This window comes from Macrobrachium rosenbergii, chromosome 12 (assembly GCF_040412425.1).
Source record: "Macrobrachium rosenbergii isolate ZJJX-2024 chromosome 12, ASM4041242v1, whole genome shotgun sequence".
NCBI lineage: Eukaryota > Metazoa > Arthropoda > Malacostraca > Decapoda > Palaemonidae > Macrobrachium > Macrobrachium rosenbergii.
This window is the reverse complement of record NC_089752.1, coordinates 30738231-30750414: the sequence shown is the minus strand read 5'-3', so window position 1 is coordinate 30750414 and position 12184 is coordinate 30738231. Positions and strand designations below refer to the sequence as shown.

Genomic DNA, 12184 nt, shown 5'->3' with positions numbered 1-12184 from the left:
CATCGACCACCAGATCCAGCATGTAGCGGCACGTCCGCTCCCTGCCCGTAGGAAGAGAGCCAGGATGGGGAGAAAGAGGAGAGGCCAGTCACTCTACATTCATTCTCCCAATCACAGCTGTACATCTTAGGCAAGATGCAACCTGTCCTGTTAGAGGCTGCCTGGAAGGCTGCCATGGCGGTGGCTTCCAGGGTTGTGGCTTCTTGCTGAGAGAGGGAGATGCTCTCTGCAGTAAGCTGCTGCAACGTAAGACCCGGATCCAGACGTGCCAGGCCCAGGTCAACCTGTTTAATCGGCAAAGCCCTCTCCACTGGAGTGTAGAAGTGCTTCTGACGAGGCAGAGGGGGGGAAGAAGCTTATCTGAGCGGCTCAATCTAAGAGAACTGTCTTGCCTAGACAAAAGACTATTCACCTGGTCGAGGAACCCTTCGGCAAGCGTGGACCAAGGCAGCTCCACCGAAGCCTTGGGTTCCTTCTTGGGTCCCCAAAAGGATTTGAGGCGCGATGGACGATCCACAGTTGAGGCCGTGGTCCTTCCCCGAGGTCATTGTGCTGACAAATCAGTGCAATAACCTCTGTATCTTGGGGGTGTCCGCATCCTGGGGAAGGGGACCCTCAAGTCCTTCCAGAGCGTGGTCCTCCCGATCTACTCTCCCTGCAGGAGGGAGAACCTCGGCAGACCCCCGTGATCCTTCCTGCACCACGCGGGCATAAGGCCTGGTCGAGCCGAGGAACGAGCCAGGTTCATTCGCCCGCGAAGTAGAACTCTGGGGAGGAAACTCGCCAGAATTCTTCCTGTCCGACCCGTGCCCCTTGGAAGAAGCCCAAGAGGTAGAGGGGACAGACAAGGAGGATCGGGTGCTCCCACTGGCCTTGCTGGCAGAACCAACAGGGGCAGCGGGCCAGGAGCGGCCACCAACCCGCGGTGGTGATGGCAGCCTGGGTCGAGGAGAGCACTTTCGCCTAGGCGAAGCAGTCTCCCGAGGAGAGAGGAGCGGCTCGCGTGAGCCAAGCCGCATGCTCGCCTCCCCCGAGCCAGGCTGGCCGCGCGGACGTGGCCGGGGACTGGGAGGAGTTGAGCGTGCAGCTGGCTGGCGCGAGCCCACACTGTCCTCTAGACATGCCCCAGTCTTCTTCGAGGCCATAGCCTCTTGGGAAGACTGAGCAGGGGACCTCTTCTCTACTTCTCCTGGCGTTTGGACCCACGGGACCGAAGCACTTTCCTGGGAACCTGGCTTGGCACTCGCAGAACTACCAGCAGGAAGAGTTGGGGCACCTGCATGCCCGGACTCTTTCTCTCGCCTCACACCCGGGTCTGTACGGCGAGAAGTTTCTCCCGTATCAGCCTGGGGTACCCAGGTCTCCTTGGAAACCCGGGTACTCAGAGCAACTCACGCACGAGTGTCCGACGTGGACCCGCTGGCCTTAGAGGCAGGTTTCGTAGGCACAGCGGGGGTGGGGGGTGGGTGGGGGGGGGTTTGCTGACCGTGGTCTGCACGCCCTTGGTTCCCAATGTGACTGACCAGGGGGCCAGAGCAGCGGTTCCCTGATCCGTGGATCGGGAAGAGCCAGTGAGAGATCCCACTGCCTTCCCTGTGGAAGGAGGCAGTCCCCTAGAAGTCTCGGTGCGAGACTTCTTTGGGGGGAGAGGCAAACTTCTTCTTCTTTGGCCGCGAAGTCTCGGAAGGAGAAGAAGAAGAGGCAGCAGACGAAGACGATGATGATGACGAAGACGAAGACGACAACACCTTTCTTGATCTCCTCTTAGACTTCTTCTTCGCCATCTTCCTAAGGATTGCGGTTAAGTCCGCAAACCATGCAGGCACAGCCAATGAAGCAGGAGCAACCGGGGGGGCCCACAGTAGTAGGCACAACCCGGGCAGCATATGTGGTGCTCGGGCCAGCAGTTACCGGGGCGGGAGCATCCGCATGGCAGCCAGAAACATAGGGAAGTGGGGCCGGGAATGCAGGCATGGGTGATGCACAAGCAGCCAGGCTGGGCCGAGCCAGAGTTGAAGGTATGGGGAGAGAGAGTCAGACGACGTGCCGGGCTGGGAGACAGGGAAGCAAGGAGCCGGAATCATTGTCATCATCGAGCCAGGGTCAGCAACAGTTACATACGGCATCGTAGACGTCACCATGTAGGAAGGTCCCGGTCGTGAGAGTGGGGCCAGGAACCCAGGAGGCAGCGGTACTGAATGGTGTACGCCAGGGGCAGCCGAAACCTGGGTATCCAGATGAGAAGCCACCGACACAGATAGCTTAGCAAATCCCGACATGGTAACCGAGGTGGTGGTGATTGTGGTTGCCGCGTGTGTTGTCACTGGAGCGCCAGACAGATGCGATACCAGACCCTCCAGTGACAGAACGCCAGGTAGACCCAGGTGTAGCCAGGCTGAGGATAGGTCTGACGCCTGGCTATCCAACCCAAAATATGAGGAAAAAGTCGGGTTAGGCTGGGAAGTCTCTGCTCGTTCTGGGGGAAAAAACTCCCCCCCAGAACGAGAAGTGACCCCTGAGAGGATGTCCTGGTCAACTGCTCCCCCACGCCCTTCCATACCCGATGAAATGAATGAGGAAGGGGAGGGGGAGTCCTCACCCGAGGGAGAGGGAGCAAGCAGGGGAAGTTCGCAGGGGAAGTTCGCAGGGAGAGAGAAACGAACCCGACACATTAGCCACCACTGGAGTCATTGGGGGCGTGTTACCCTCGGATGATTCCTTGGCTAGCTTACGACGGTAGTGTCTCCTCCCTTTGAACCTCTTCCATTGCTCGGGAGACCAAGAACAACACTCGCTACAAGGAGCGTCTCACGAACACACACACCCACTGCAAGATGGGCAGAGAGCATGTGGGTCCGTGTCGACGCTGGATCTAAAGGTGTTACATTTCTTGCCTCCTACCCCAGGACACACACGCTGGGGATAGGAGGGCTTAAGAAGGGTTATCAACATTCATTCTACAAAAAACAAGGAAATTTCCCACCAAAAAGGAGAAAAAAGGCAGTCAGGCAGAGAGCGAAGAAACAACGTCCGCATTCCACGATGGCCGAAAGCAAATTGGAATGTTTACATCCGGGCAGGCGGTACTCCCACCTCACTGACAGTAGTTAACTGCCTAACCACCTTGTTTGAAGTCCAACGACTGTTTCCAGCCTACGCCTAAAAGTAATCCTAATGTAAAGGACCGAGGGTTTGTATTTTGTCTTAGAACAATCAAGAGATTGCAAACACAAGAACACACAAAAATACACAAAAGATTTATCAATAATAATTTCACTAAGGCAAAATTTCCCTATAGGTAAACCAAAATGTCGTGGCGGGTGAGAGGACGGTTTTCCCGGACCATATCGTTCGCAGTTAAGATCCCTTTGGTCATTTTACCCTTAAGGAAACTGACCTCCTCAAGCCTAAAATCTCAGCGGTAAAGGCGGATTACGCACACAGAGGGAGTGTTCGCTCCGTATTTATCCCGGATTTTGCTTTCATTTCTTCTAAATGTGACCTTGAGTATCCTTTGCGTGTGTGTGTTTGTGTGCGCATATAGACCGATGCCAAATCAAATATTCCCAATCATGTTGTAATATATGAAGGTAGCATAAGTTATACAACGTAAATATAATTGGTTTCTGATTCATTTTTGCTGATTATTTCCCTTGTATAATTTATGTATATTTATGCCGCTCGCTCTCTCTCATATGCATACAGTAAAAGACATTCACACACACACACACACACATATATATATATATATATATATATATATATATATATATAAACAAATGGGAGAGCTTCATGAGCTTGAATTTGCAAATATATATAGTTAAATTAACACAAAACTAAGTATATATAAATTAAGTGTGGACGTTCAGTAGGCCTATGGAAATACAGAGGCTTGGAAGAATAGAGAGCTTTTCAGAGGAAAGTCGAGTCAATAGGGATCGCCCAGAAGTATATGGCTCTCAGGAGATAATAACGGACCCACGAATTAAAAGGGGTAACTGATAATGGTAGGACTTTTAATGGTAGGGCATTTGGCATCGTGGGGGACAACGATTTAAATCGGCATGAAGGAACCGATAGGGTATAGTATACACACAAACGTATATAAAGAACAGCTAAAATGCAATATGGACAATAATCAAATGGTTCGAAATTATGGCATTATTTAAAGATCTGTGATTATCCAAAAATCACAGAATAGAAAATCATTAGAACAACCAAAATTTACTCTTTGTTTCTTTAGAAAACAAAGTAGAGTAAATGACAGATCACAGGTAAAGTCACAAACAAGGGATTAACCTCGAGGCTGAGATTGAACAGGATAAATAGACCTGGCAGAACTGTATTCTTTTCCCGACCCCACCCTAGCGATTAGGATTTAACTCGTCATTATAAAGCCATAAAAATAGTTTTGTCTCTCATCTCCGTCTATATATGACAACGTTTTGTATATGTGCATTGTCATTCACTCGACTCACCCTGTAAAGAAGGTACTTGCAGACGTGTTCATCCTGCTTCAGCCATGGAAAGAGCGGAAAAAACTGAGAAACGTGTTCTTCCTGCTTCAGCCAGGTCAATTGCATACCATGTACACAATTACTTCGCGATGGAAAAGGTAAACAATGGGCTCTTGACTGATGTGACAAGAGTTTACGATCGGGCATGTGAAGCTACCAAAATTCCAAGGAGGAGTATGGAACGAATCATCAGGGAAGGGAGAAATACCGGAAAAGAATATGGAGAACCAACGTTCAATGACCGGAAAAGAAGTCGTCCTTGTACAGTAACCGCGCTGGATGATTTTGATAAATGTGTATTGCGACGAATAGCGCTAAGGTTTTATGCAAGACAGGATTTACCTACTATTGCTAAAATCTGGGAAGAAGCCCGACGAGATATTGACTTTAAAGGTTGTAAAGAATCTCTTCGGAAGTTGTTACACGAGCTCGGATTTTATTATGGGCGAGTGAACAGCAGAAAATTTTTATTAGAGAGGAATGATGTTGCAGCTACAAGGACCAAGTTTTTACGTATTATGAAAAAGGTTCAAGAAAATGAAGATCAACCAATTATTTACCTTGACGAAACTTGGCTGAACCAAAATTATACCGTTGGAAAGTGCTGGACTACCAATGACAGAAAAAAAGCAATAGGAGTTAACCCCCCTACTGGCAAAGGGGCCAGGTTGATCATTCTTCATGCTGGCAGTAAGGAAGGCTTCGTCCAAAATGCAGAACTGATTTTTAAGGCGGTAAATGACGGAGATTACCACCAACAAATGAATCGCTTCGTCTTTGAAAATTGGTTCAAATCCCAGCTACTCCCGAATATCCCTCCTTCATCAGTCATCGTCATGGACAATGCCTCGTACCATTCTGTTGCTACTGACAAGCCACCGACGACAGCTGATAAAAAAAATACAATAAAAGAATGGCTAATCAAGAAAGGGGCAGATTTGACAGACGACATGCAGAAGTGTGAGTTGCTGCAATTGGTGAAGATTCATTCTGCACGAACAGAAAAAGAATATGTCATTGATAAGCTGGCTCGTGAACATGGCCACAGGGTCGTCAGGCTTCCTCTGTACCACTGCCAATATAACCCCATAGAACTGATTTGGGGGCAGGTCAAAAATTATGTCTCTCAGAGAAATAATTTTAAAATGGCGGATTTAAGACCGTTGATGCAAGAAGCCATTCAAAAGGTCACTAAGGAAAACTGGGCTAATGCTATAAAGCATGTGAAAAAACTTCAGATGGAAGATTCTGAAGGAGATGATTATGTGGAGCACTTAATGGAGTCTTTTGTAATTGAATTACGCACATCCGATGACGACGACGACGACGATTGAATGTCTACGGATTTTATTGATTGTAAAATATATAATTTTTAATATTCATTATATGCTTAAACTGCTTTTCTTTTTATATGTATTAAATAAAAAAAACTTGATCTTATTATGTAATTTATCATTACCCTTTTTCAATAAGGCAGAAAAATATACAGATGAAAAATGTATATTACAAAGATATGAAATAATTGTGTTAAATGTAAGAATGAATACAATAAAAAGACAACAATTCTTTAAGACATTATGAATTTTAACATTGTTTTAAAATATGTGGTTGCTTCAATGCAATGTCGCACTTACATTTAAGGATGTAAACCATTTGTAATAAGAGGGAAAAAGAAAAAAAAAGAAGTGAAAGTGTGGGTGGAAGGAAGCGGGATTGGTCTCGCGCCATCCAGTAGAGAACTTATCCGGCTTTACTATAAGCTGATGAGATTTTTACCTGTGTCTACAAGGGAAAAAGTCCTAAACTTTTAGATTCAAATACGAAGCATTCTGACCAGACCTCTTGTCACCCGCCACGACATTTTGGTTTACCTATAATATACCTTATTATACCATGGTAATAATAAGTAAAATTCACTTTATCTTACACAAGCTTGTGAAAACCTTTGTAAAATCACTTGCAGCTGCTTTAGATTCACAAAACACACTTTTTTATGACTTCATTAAGGCATTTTGGGAACAAGATACAAGAGAAGATTCTAGAAAAAGGAAGGTGACGTCACTTCCAGGAAAACGTTTTGAATGCAATCGTGACAATACATGATCAGAGCAATGCAATCTTAAACATGATGCAACTGCCATGTGCTTCAGTGCAACACTGGTTCATATTTTTCAAAAGTACACGTCTTTACAAAAAAAAATCGTATGGAACACATGTAACATTGCGAAATCATTCATCTTCTTGTATGAGATGAAGCTTTTACAGATATCTTTACATGATCAAACAGATTATAACTGGCTAATTATGACTGGCATGTTTTAAAAACAAAATGAAAAACCCAAGTTGGTTTCCAGAACAGAGCAGCAATTGTTATCTTGACCTGTCAACACATTAATCAAAACAAAGCGCTCTCTTATCTGAACTGATGACAGATGACACATCTGGTCTAAAACTTAAATTTTTCTCTCCCGCTACTACACTATTATCAAGAAAGATGAAATTAATTCTAAATTATGCTGTTAAGCTATCTAAATCACTAACTCTTTTGAGATCTGACACTACACTACATATGATATTTCAACAATTATTATTATTACACATAACACATGATAAACAAAAGAGTAAATATATCAAAATTATAGGAAGATATAAATACTGCAAGGCAACATCATGAAAATATATATATATAATAAACACTGGACATTCCTGTTTTACCATCCACAGAAAAATTTTTCATTATTTTTCCCTGTTAGATGTCTTACTGCGATAATAATAGCTAAATATATCCCAATACTCTTTACCAAAACAACTTACGAAAACACCAGATCTGACAGTTTTCTCATTTTAAACAGCCACGAAATAACGAGTGTTCTTTCCTGATGATGTCAGTTACCACAGAAAATTTTAATCACGACACAGATATGAGATTTTGCTACAACTTCCCAGGCAAAGGATTATATATTTAGTCCATCTTTGATTGCTCATGCCTAAATAGAAGGATGTAGTGACTTTTTTCCACAGATACCTTTCTTTTCCTTGGCCCTGTAGTGACACTACTTCAATAGTTTCCAAGTGACCCAGTTAACTATAAAAAACAAGTCTAGTGTAATTTGTTGTAATGTTCCCCCCTTTATCTAAGTTAAGGAATATTCCTTCTAAAAACCAGAAATCAAGACGATAAAATCCGTACAAATGAATAAAAGTACTTTGTCACAGATATCTACAGTTTTGGTGCCAGTCATAAAACTAACCTAATTTTGTAAATAATATAGTCGCTAGTGCTAACCACACTTGCTCCTAACGCCAGATTAACAAAAATCCTTTTATTTTCCCATGGTCTCACGTAGCACCCCACCATGCAGGCCTACGTGAATTGCAAGCTAATATAGATACTTAAAATACCGTAATTTATTTATTTACCAATCAACGTAGGCAGTGGGCATTCCTTTTAAATTACCCTCAGTCACTAGCTCCTTTTCCTGGTAAACATCTTAGTACAGTAATATATAGGTCATCATATTCACTGACCAAATCCATGGTGAAGATAATACAAATATAAAAGTTTCATTTAAAATCATTTATAACTAACTAGGCACTGCGACTGACATCTGTATCCAGTCGTATTACGTCAAGGCTACAGTAACTGCCCTCGATATCTTGGGAATGAAATACTATATAAACAATAAATAACTTTTCCACCTAGAAGCACGGGCGAGATGAATAACACCAAATGAACAGAACTGTTTAAAGGCTTAAAAGAATTTTAGCCTTGACACTTCCACGCTCACCTGATATTGGGCAAAACTGGTCAGTAACTCACGAGTCACGACGAGTCACCCAGCTTCGAGCTCCCCTCTGACTTCCTGAGCTCGAGAGCCCAAAACCAAACGACATACCATCTTTACAATTGCTCTTACGGTTACCTATTAAGTCACTGCGATACTGCGGCGATGAACTTCTTTGGTAGCAGTGCTTACGAACATTAACGTTATTTTTATTTTGTTACAATATATGGACCAATAAAATAAAACTGAAAGGCATACAAGACCATATTTTGTTGCTAAGCAAAGTCTAAAATTTAGATAAACAGAAAAGCGTCCTTTAAAACTGTCAGAAAAGTTTTCCAAATGAAATCAACTGGAAGCCAGTGGCGTTCCTGAGGGGGGCGGGGCGCCCCCCGGGCCCCAAAGTGAGGGGGGCCCCCAAAATTGCTGCCATGACAGAACAAGCTAAATCCAGTGGCTCCAAAATGGTCAAGGGTCCCATTTATATTTGGACCCGAAAGTTTGGGGCCCACTAAAGGGCCCCAATTTCCAATATTGTGAACAAAAATGTAACAAAAATGTTATGTAAAAGAAATAGGACTCTCCAGGGGCCCTCTCCCAATCGTAGAGCCCATTATAGACCTTCTCATACGGATCGGAGGAGGGTGGGTAAGTTGATTGGGGTAAGGGCAGGGCCGATCTAAGTCAATTGATTACTGCTTATAGGGTTCCTAATTACCCTCTGAGGGCCCCCATAATGGCCCCATATGCCCAGATAATACACATTTAAATGATTCAATGAATCTGGCCTTCTGCTTAACTCAGGGAGCCGCTGCTGCTGCTTACATAGATAAACTCTCGTCTATTTTGGGAAATGAGACAGAAAGGGAAAAGATCATCACACAGTCTATCAACTTTGCGGAGGAAGGAAGTAATAATTATGGATTTTCAACAACCAGGAGAATAAGAAAGAAGAAACGTATGTCTGGAGAAGGTACAGGTACATCAGATGAAGGACTCAGCAGGCAATAGGAATTTAACCGTGTAGCAAGGGAAATCTTAGACAGGCTTTGTATGGAAATGAAGGAGAGATTTCAGAGACTGGAAGACCATGTGGAGCACTTTGGGTTCCTTCTTCAACCAGAGTTACTTTTAAAATCTATGGACGAGGAAACGCTTCAAAAACACAGTGCAGACTTTGCCTTCTTTTATGACGATGTCCAGTCAATCTCCCTGTTCAATGATCTAATAGATGCACGTGTAATGTTTTCAATAGAGAACTACCAATGCTACCAGTGGATATTTTGAAAAAAAAAATCAATAGTTATGGAAAAGATGTTTGCTCCAGTCTTGCAATAGCAATCAGAATTTTACTTACCATAACAACATCTATTGCTTCTTGTGAAAGATCCTTCTCAAAGCTGAAGCTAGTGAAGAACTATTTACGCAGCATGATGAGCCAAAACAGGCTTAGTAGTTTAGTATTAATGTCAGTGGAATCAGAAGTGCTGGATAAAATTGATATGAGTGATATAATAGAGGAGTTTGCTGCCAAGAAGGCACGTCGAAAACTATAGGACAGTATGGGCAAGTGAGCAACTTGAAAAGTGTTAAGTGTAGGCCCTACCTACTAACAAATGTACTAAGATCAACAAGAATACCAATGCTTTTGTTTTGTTTATAATCTCGGAGCGGTCTGTGGTCCTTCCTCTCCCTTTTCTCTCTTCCAGCAATATTAAATTAACTCCCTAACTTCACTTTACTCTGTTCTACCTTCCCCTTCACTCTGTTCTACCTCCCTTCACAGCTCTTCACTCTGTTCTACTTCCCATCACTCTGTTCTACCTCCCTTCACTCTGTTCTACCTCCCTTCACTCTGTTCTTCCTCCCATCACTCTGTTCTACCTTCCCATCACTCTATTCTACCTCATTTCACTCTGTTCTAACTTCTACCTCCATTTACTCTGTTTTACCTCCCTTCACTCTGTTCTACCTCTCTTCACTCTGTTCTTCCTCACATCACTCTGTTCTACCTCCCTTTGAACCCTTTCACTATGCTCTACCTTCCCTTCACTCTATTCTACCTCCCTTCACTCTGTTCTATCTCCATTTACTCTGTTCCACCTCCCTTCACTCTATTCTACCTCCCTTCACTCTGTTCTTCCTCCCATCACTCTGTTCTTCCTCCCATCACTCTATTCTTCCTCCCTTTGAACCCTTTCACTATGTTCTACCTTCCCTTCACTCTATTCTATCTCCCTTCACCCTGTTCTACCTCCCCTCACTCTGTTCTTCCTCCCATCACTCTGTTCTTCCTCCCATCACTCTGTTCTTCCTCCCATCACTCTATTCTTCCTCCCTTTGAACCCTTTCACTATGTTCTACCTTCCCTTCGCTCTATTCTATCTCCCTTCACCCTGTTCTACCTCCCCTCACTCTGTTCTTCCTCCCATCACTCTGTTCTTCCTCCCATCACTCTGTTCTTCCTCCCATCACTCTGTTCTACCTCCCTTTGAACCCTTTCACTATGTTCTACCTTCCCTTCACTTTATTCTACCTCCATTTACTCTGTTCTACCTCCCTTCACTCTATTCTACCTCCTTCACGCTGTTCTTCTTCCCATCACTCTGTCCTACCTCCCTTTCACTATGTTCTATCTTCCCTTCATTCTCTTCTACCTTCCCCTCACTCTGTTCTACCTTCCCTTCACTGTTTTAACTTCTTTTCACTCTGTTCTACCGCCCCAAACTTTGTTCTACCTCCATTCACTCTAACTCCCTTCACTCTGATCTACCTCCCTTCACATAATGGAGTCCCTTCCAGCAATATTGATTCATTTAATTCCCTCCACATCATATCGCCATCAGAGTACATTACTGTTATCCTCATTTTTACCATTTATCATTATGTTGAACTGGATTAAGTGGATCTTCAATTATTCAATGTACACCTAGTTTTAAGAAATAAAATTTCTGAAATTTGCATTTATAAGTGCCTTTAAAATGATCCTACAATTGCTCATATTCTAAAAATTTTCCGGGGGGCTTACAGCGGCCCCCCCGAACCCCCCCGCTGCTTTCGCTCGCTTCGCTCGCCTCCCACCCCATAAGAGGAGCCCCAAATGGGAGTGTGCCCCCGGGCCCCAAAATGTCTAGGAACGCCCCTGCTGGAAGCGTTTACGATCCAGAATGTATTTTCACCAGTTATTCAACAAAAGGATTTTCATTGTCTTGAGGTTGCCCTGCCTGCAGCAGACAGGCAATCGATTCCATGAGGGATGAAACGATTAGGCCCGTTTTCTGAAAAACCTGTGCCTCCGTTGACGTCACCGGTGAATAGGGTACTGCTGAGAAAGGCACGAGACTTACGAATCGGAGAATTAATACAACCTCTAAACGGAAAACACATTTAGTTAAAACGAATAAGAGACTTGTCGCACGCAACCTAAAACTAAATCCAGTCGTTCTATATAAAGGAGAGGTTACACGGTCATCAAATTAAAGTGGCTCACAATATAAATTACAATAGTTCAAGGACTATGGCTATTGAGATTGAAAAGTAAGAATTCCGCGAGCTGAAAATGCACACACACACACACACACGCACAGAGAGAGAGAGAGAGAGAGAGAGAGAGAGAGAGAGAGAGAGAGAGAGAGAGAGAGAGAGAGAGAGAATGTGGGTATTCAGAATTCTGCCAAAGTACACTATAAAAACTGCAAACCCTCATCCCTCTGACCTCACTTCAGTTAAAGGGTCCAGATTCTATTTCGGAGCAGCACCTCCCACAAAACTATCTGCCTGCCAACACTGGAGGCCATTCGACTGTAGCTGGTCACAGTACACACGCACGCACCTTGAGAGAGAGAGAGAGAGAGAGAGAGAGAGAGAGAGAGAGAGAGAGAG

At 44.1% G+C, this 12184-nt stretch overlaps 2 protein-coding genes across 2 annotated transcripts in view; one reads left to right on the top strand and one right to left on the bottom strand.

The window, feature by feature from the left end:
• The window catches only part of LOC136844493 (zinc finger HIT domain-containing protein 1-like), a 320239-nt gene that overhangs the window by 41827 nt on the left and 266228 nt on the right, over positions 1–12184 (bottom strand). The window lies entirely within an intron of this gene.
• Positions 4607–5851, top strand: LOC136843988 (uncharacterized). The gene has a single exon (XM_067113005.1). The coding sequence runs from the start codon at positions 4607–4609 to the stop codon at positions 5849–5851; it is 1245 nt and encodes a 414-aa protein (XP_066969106.1).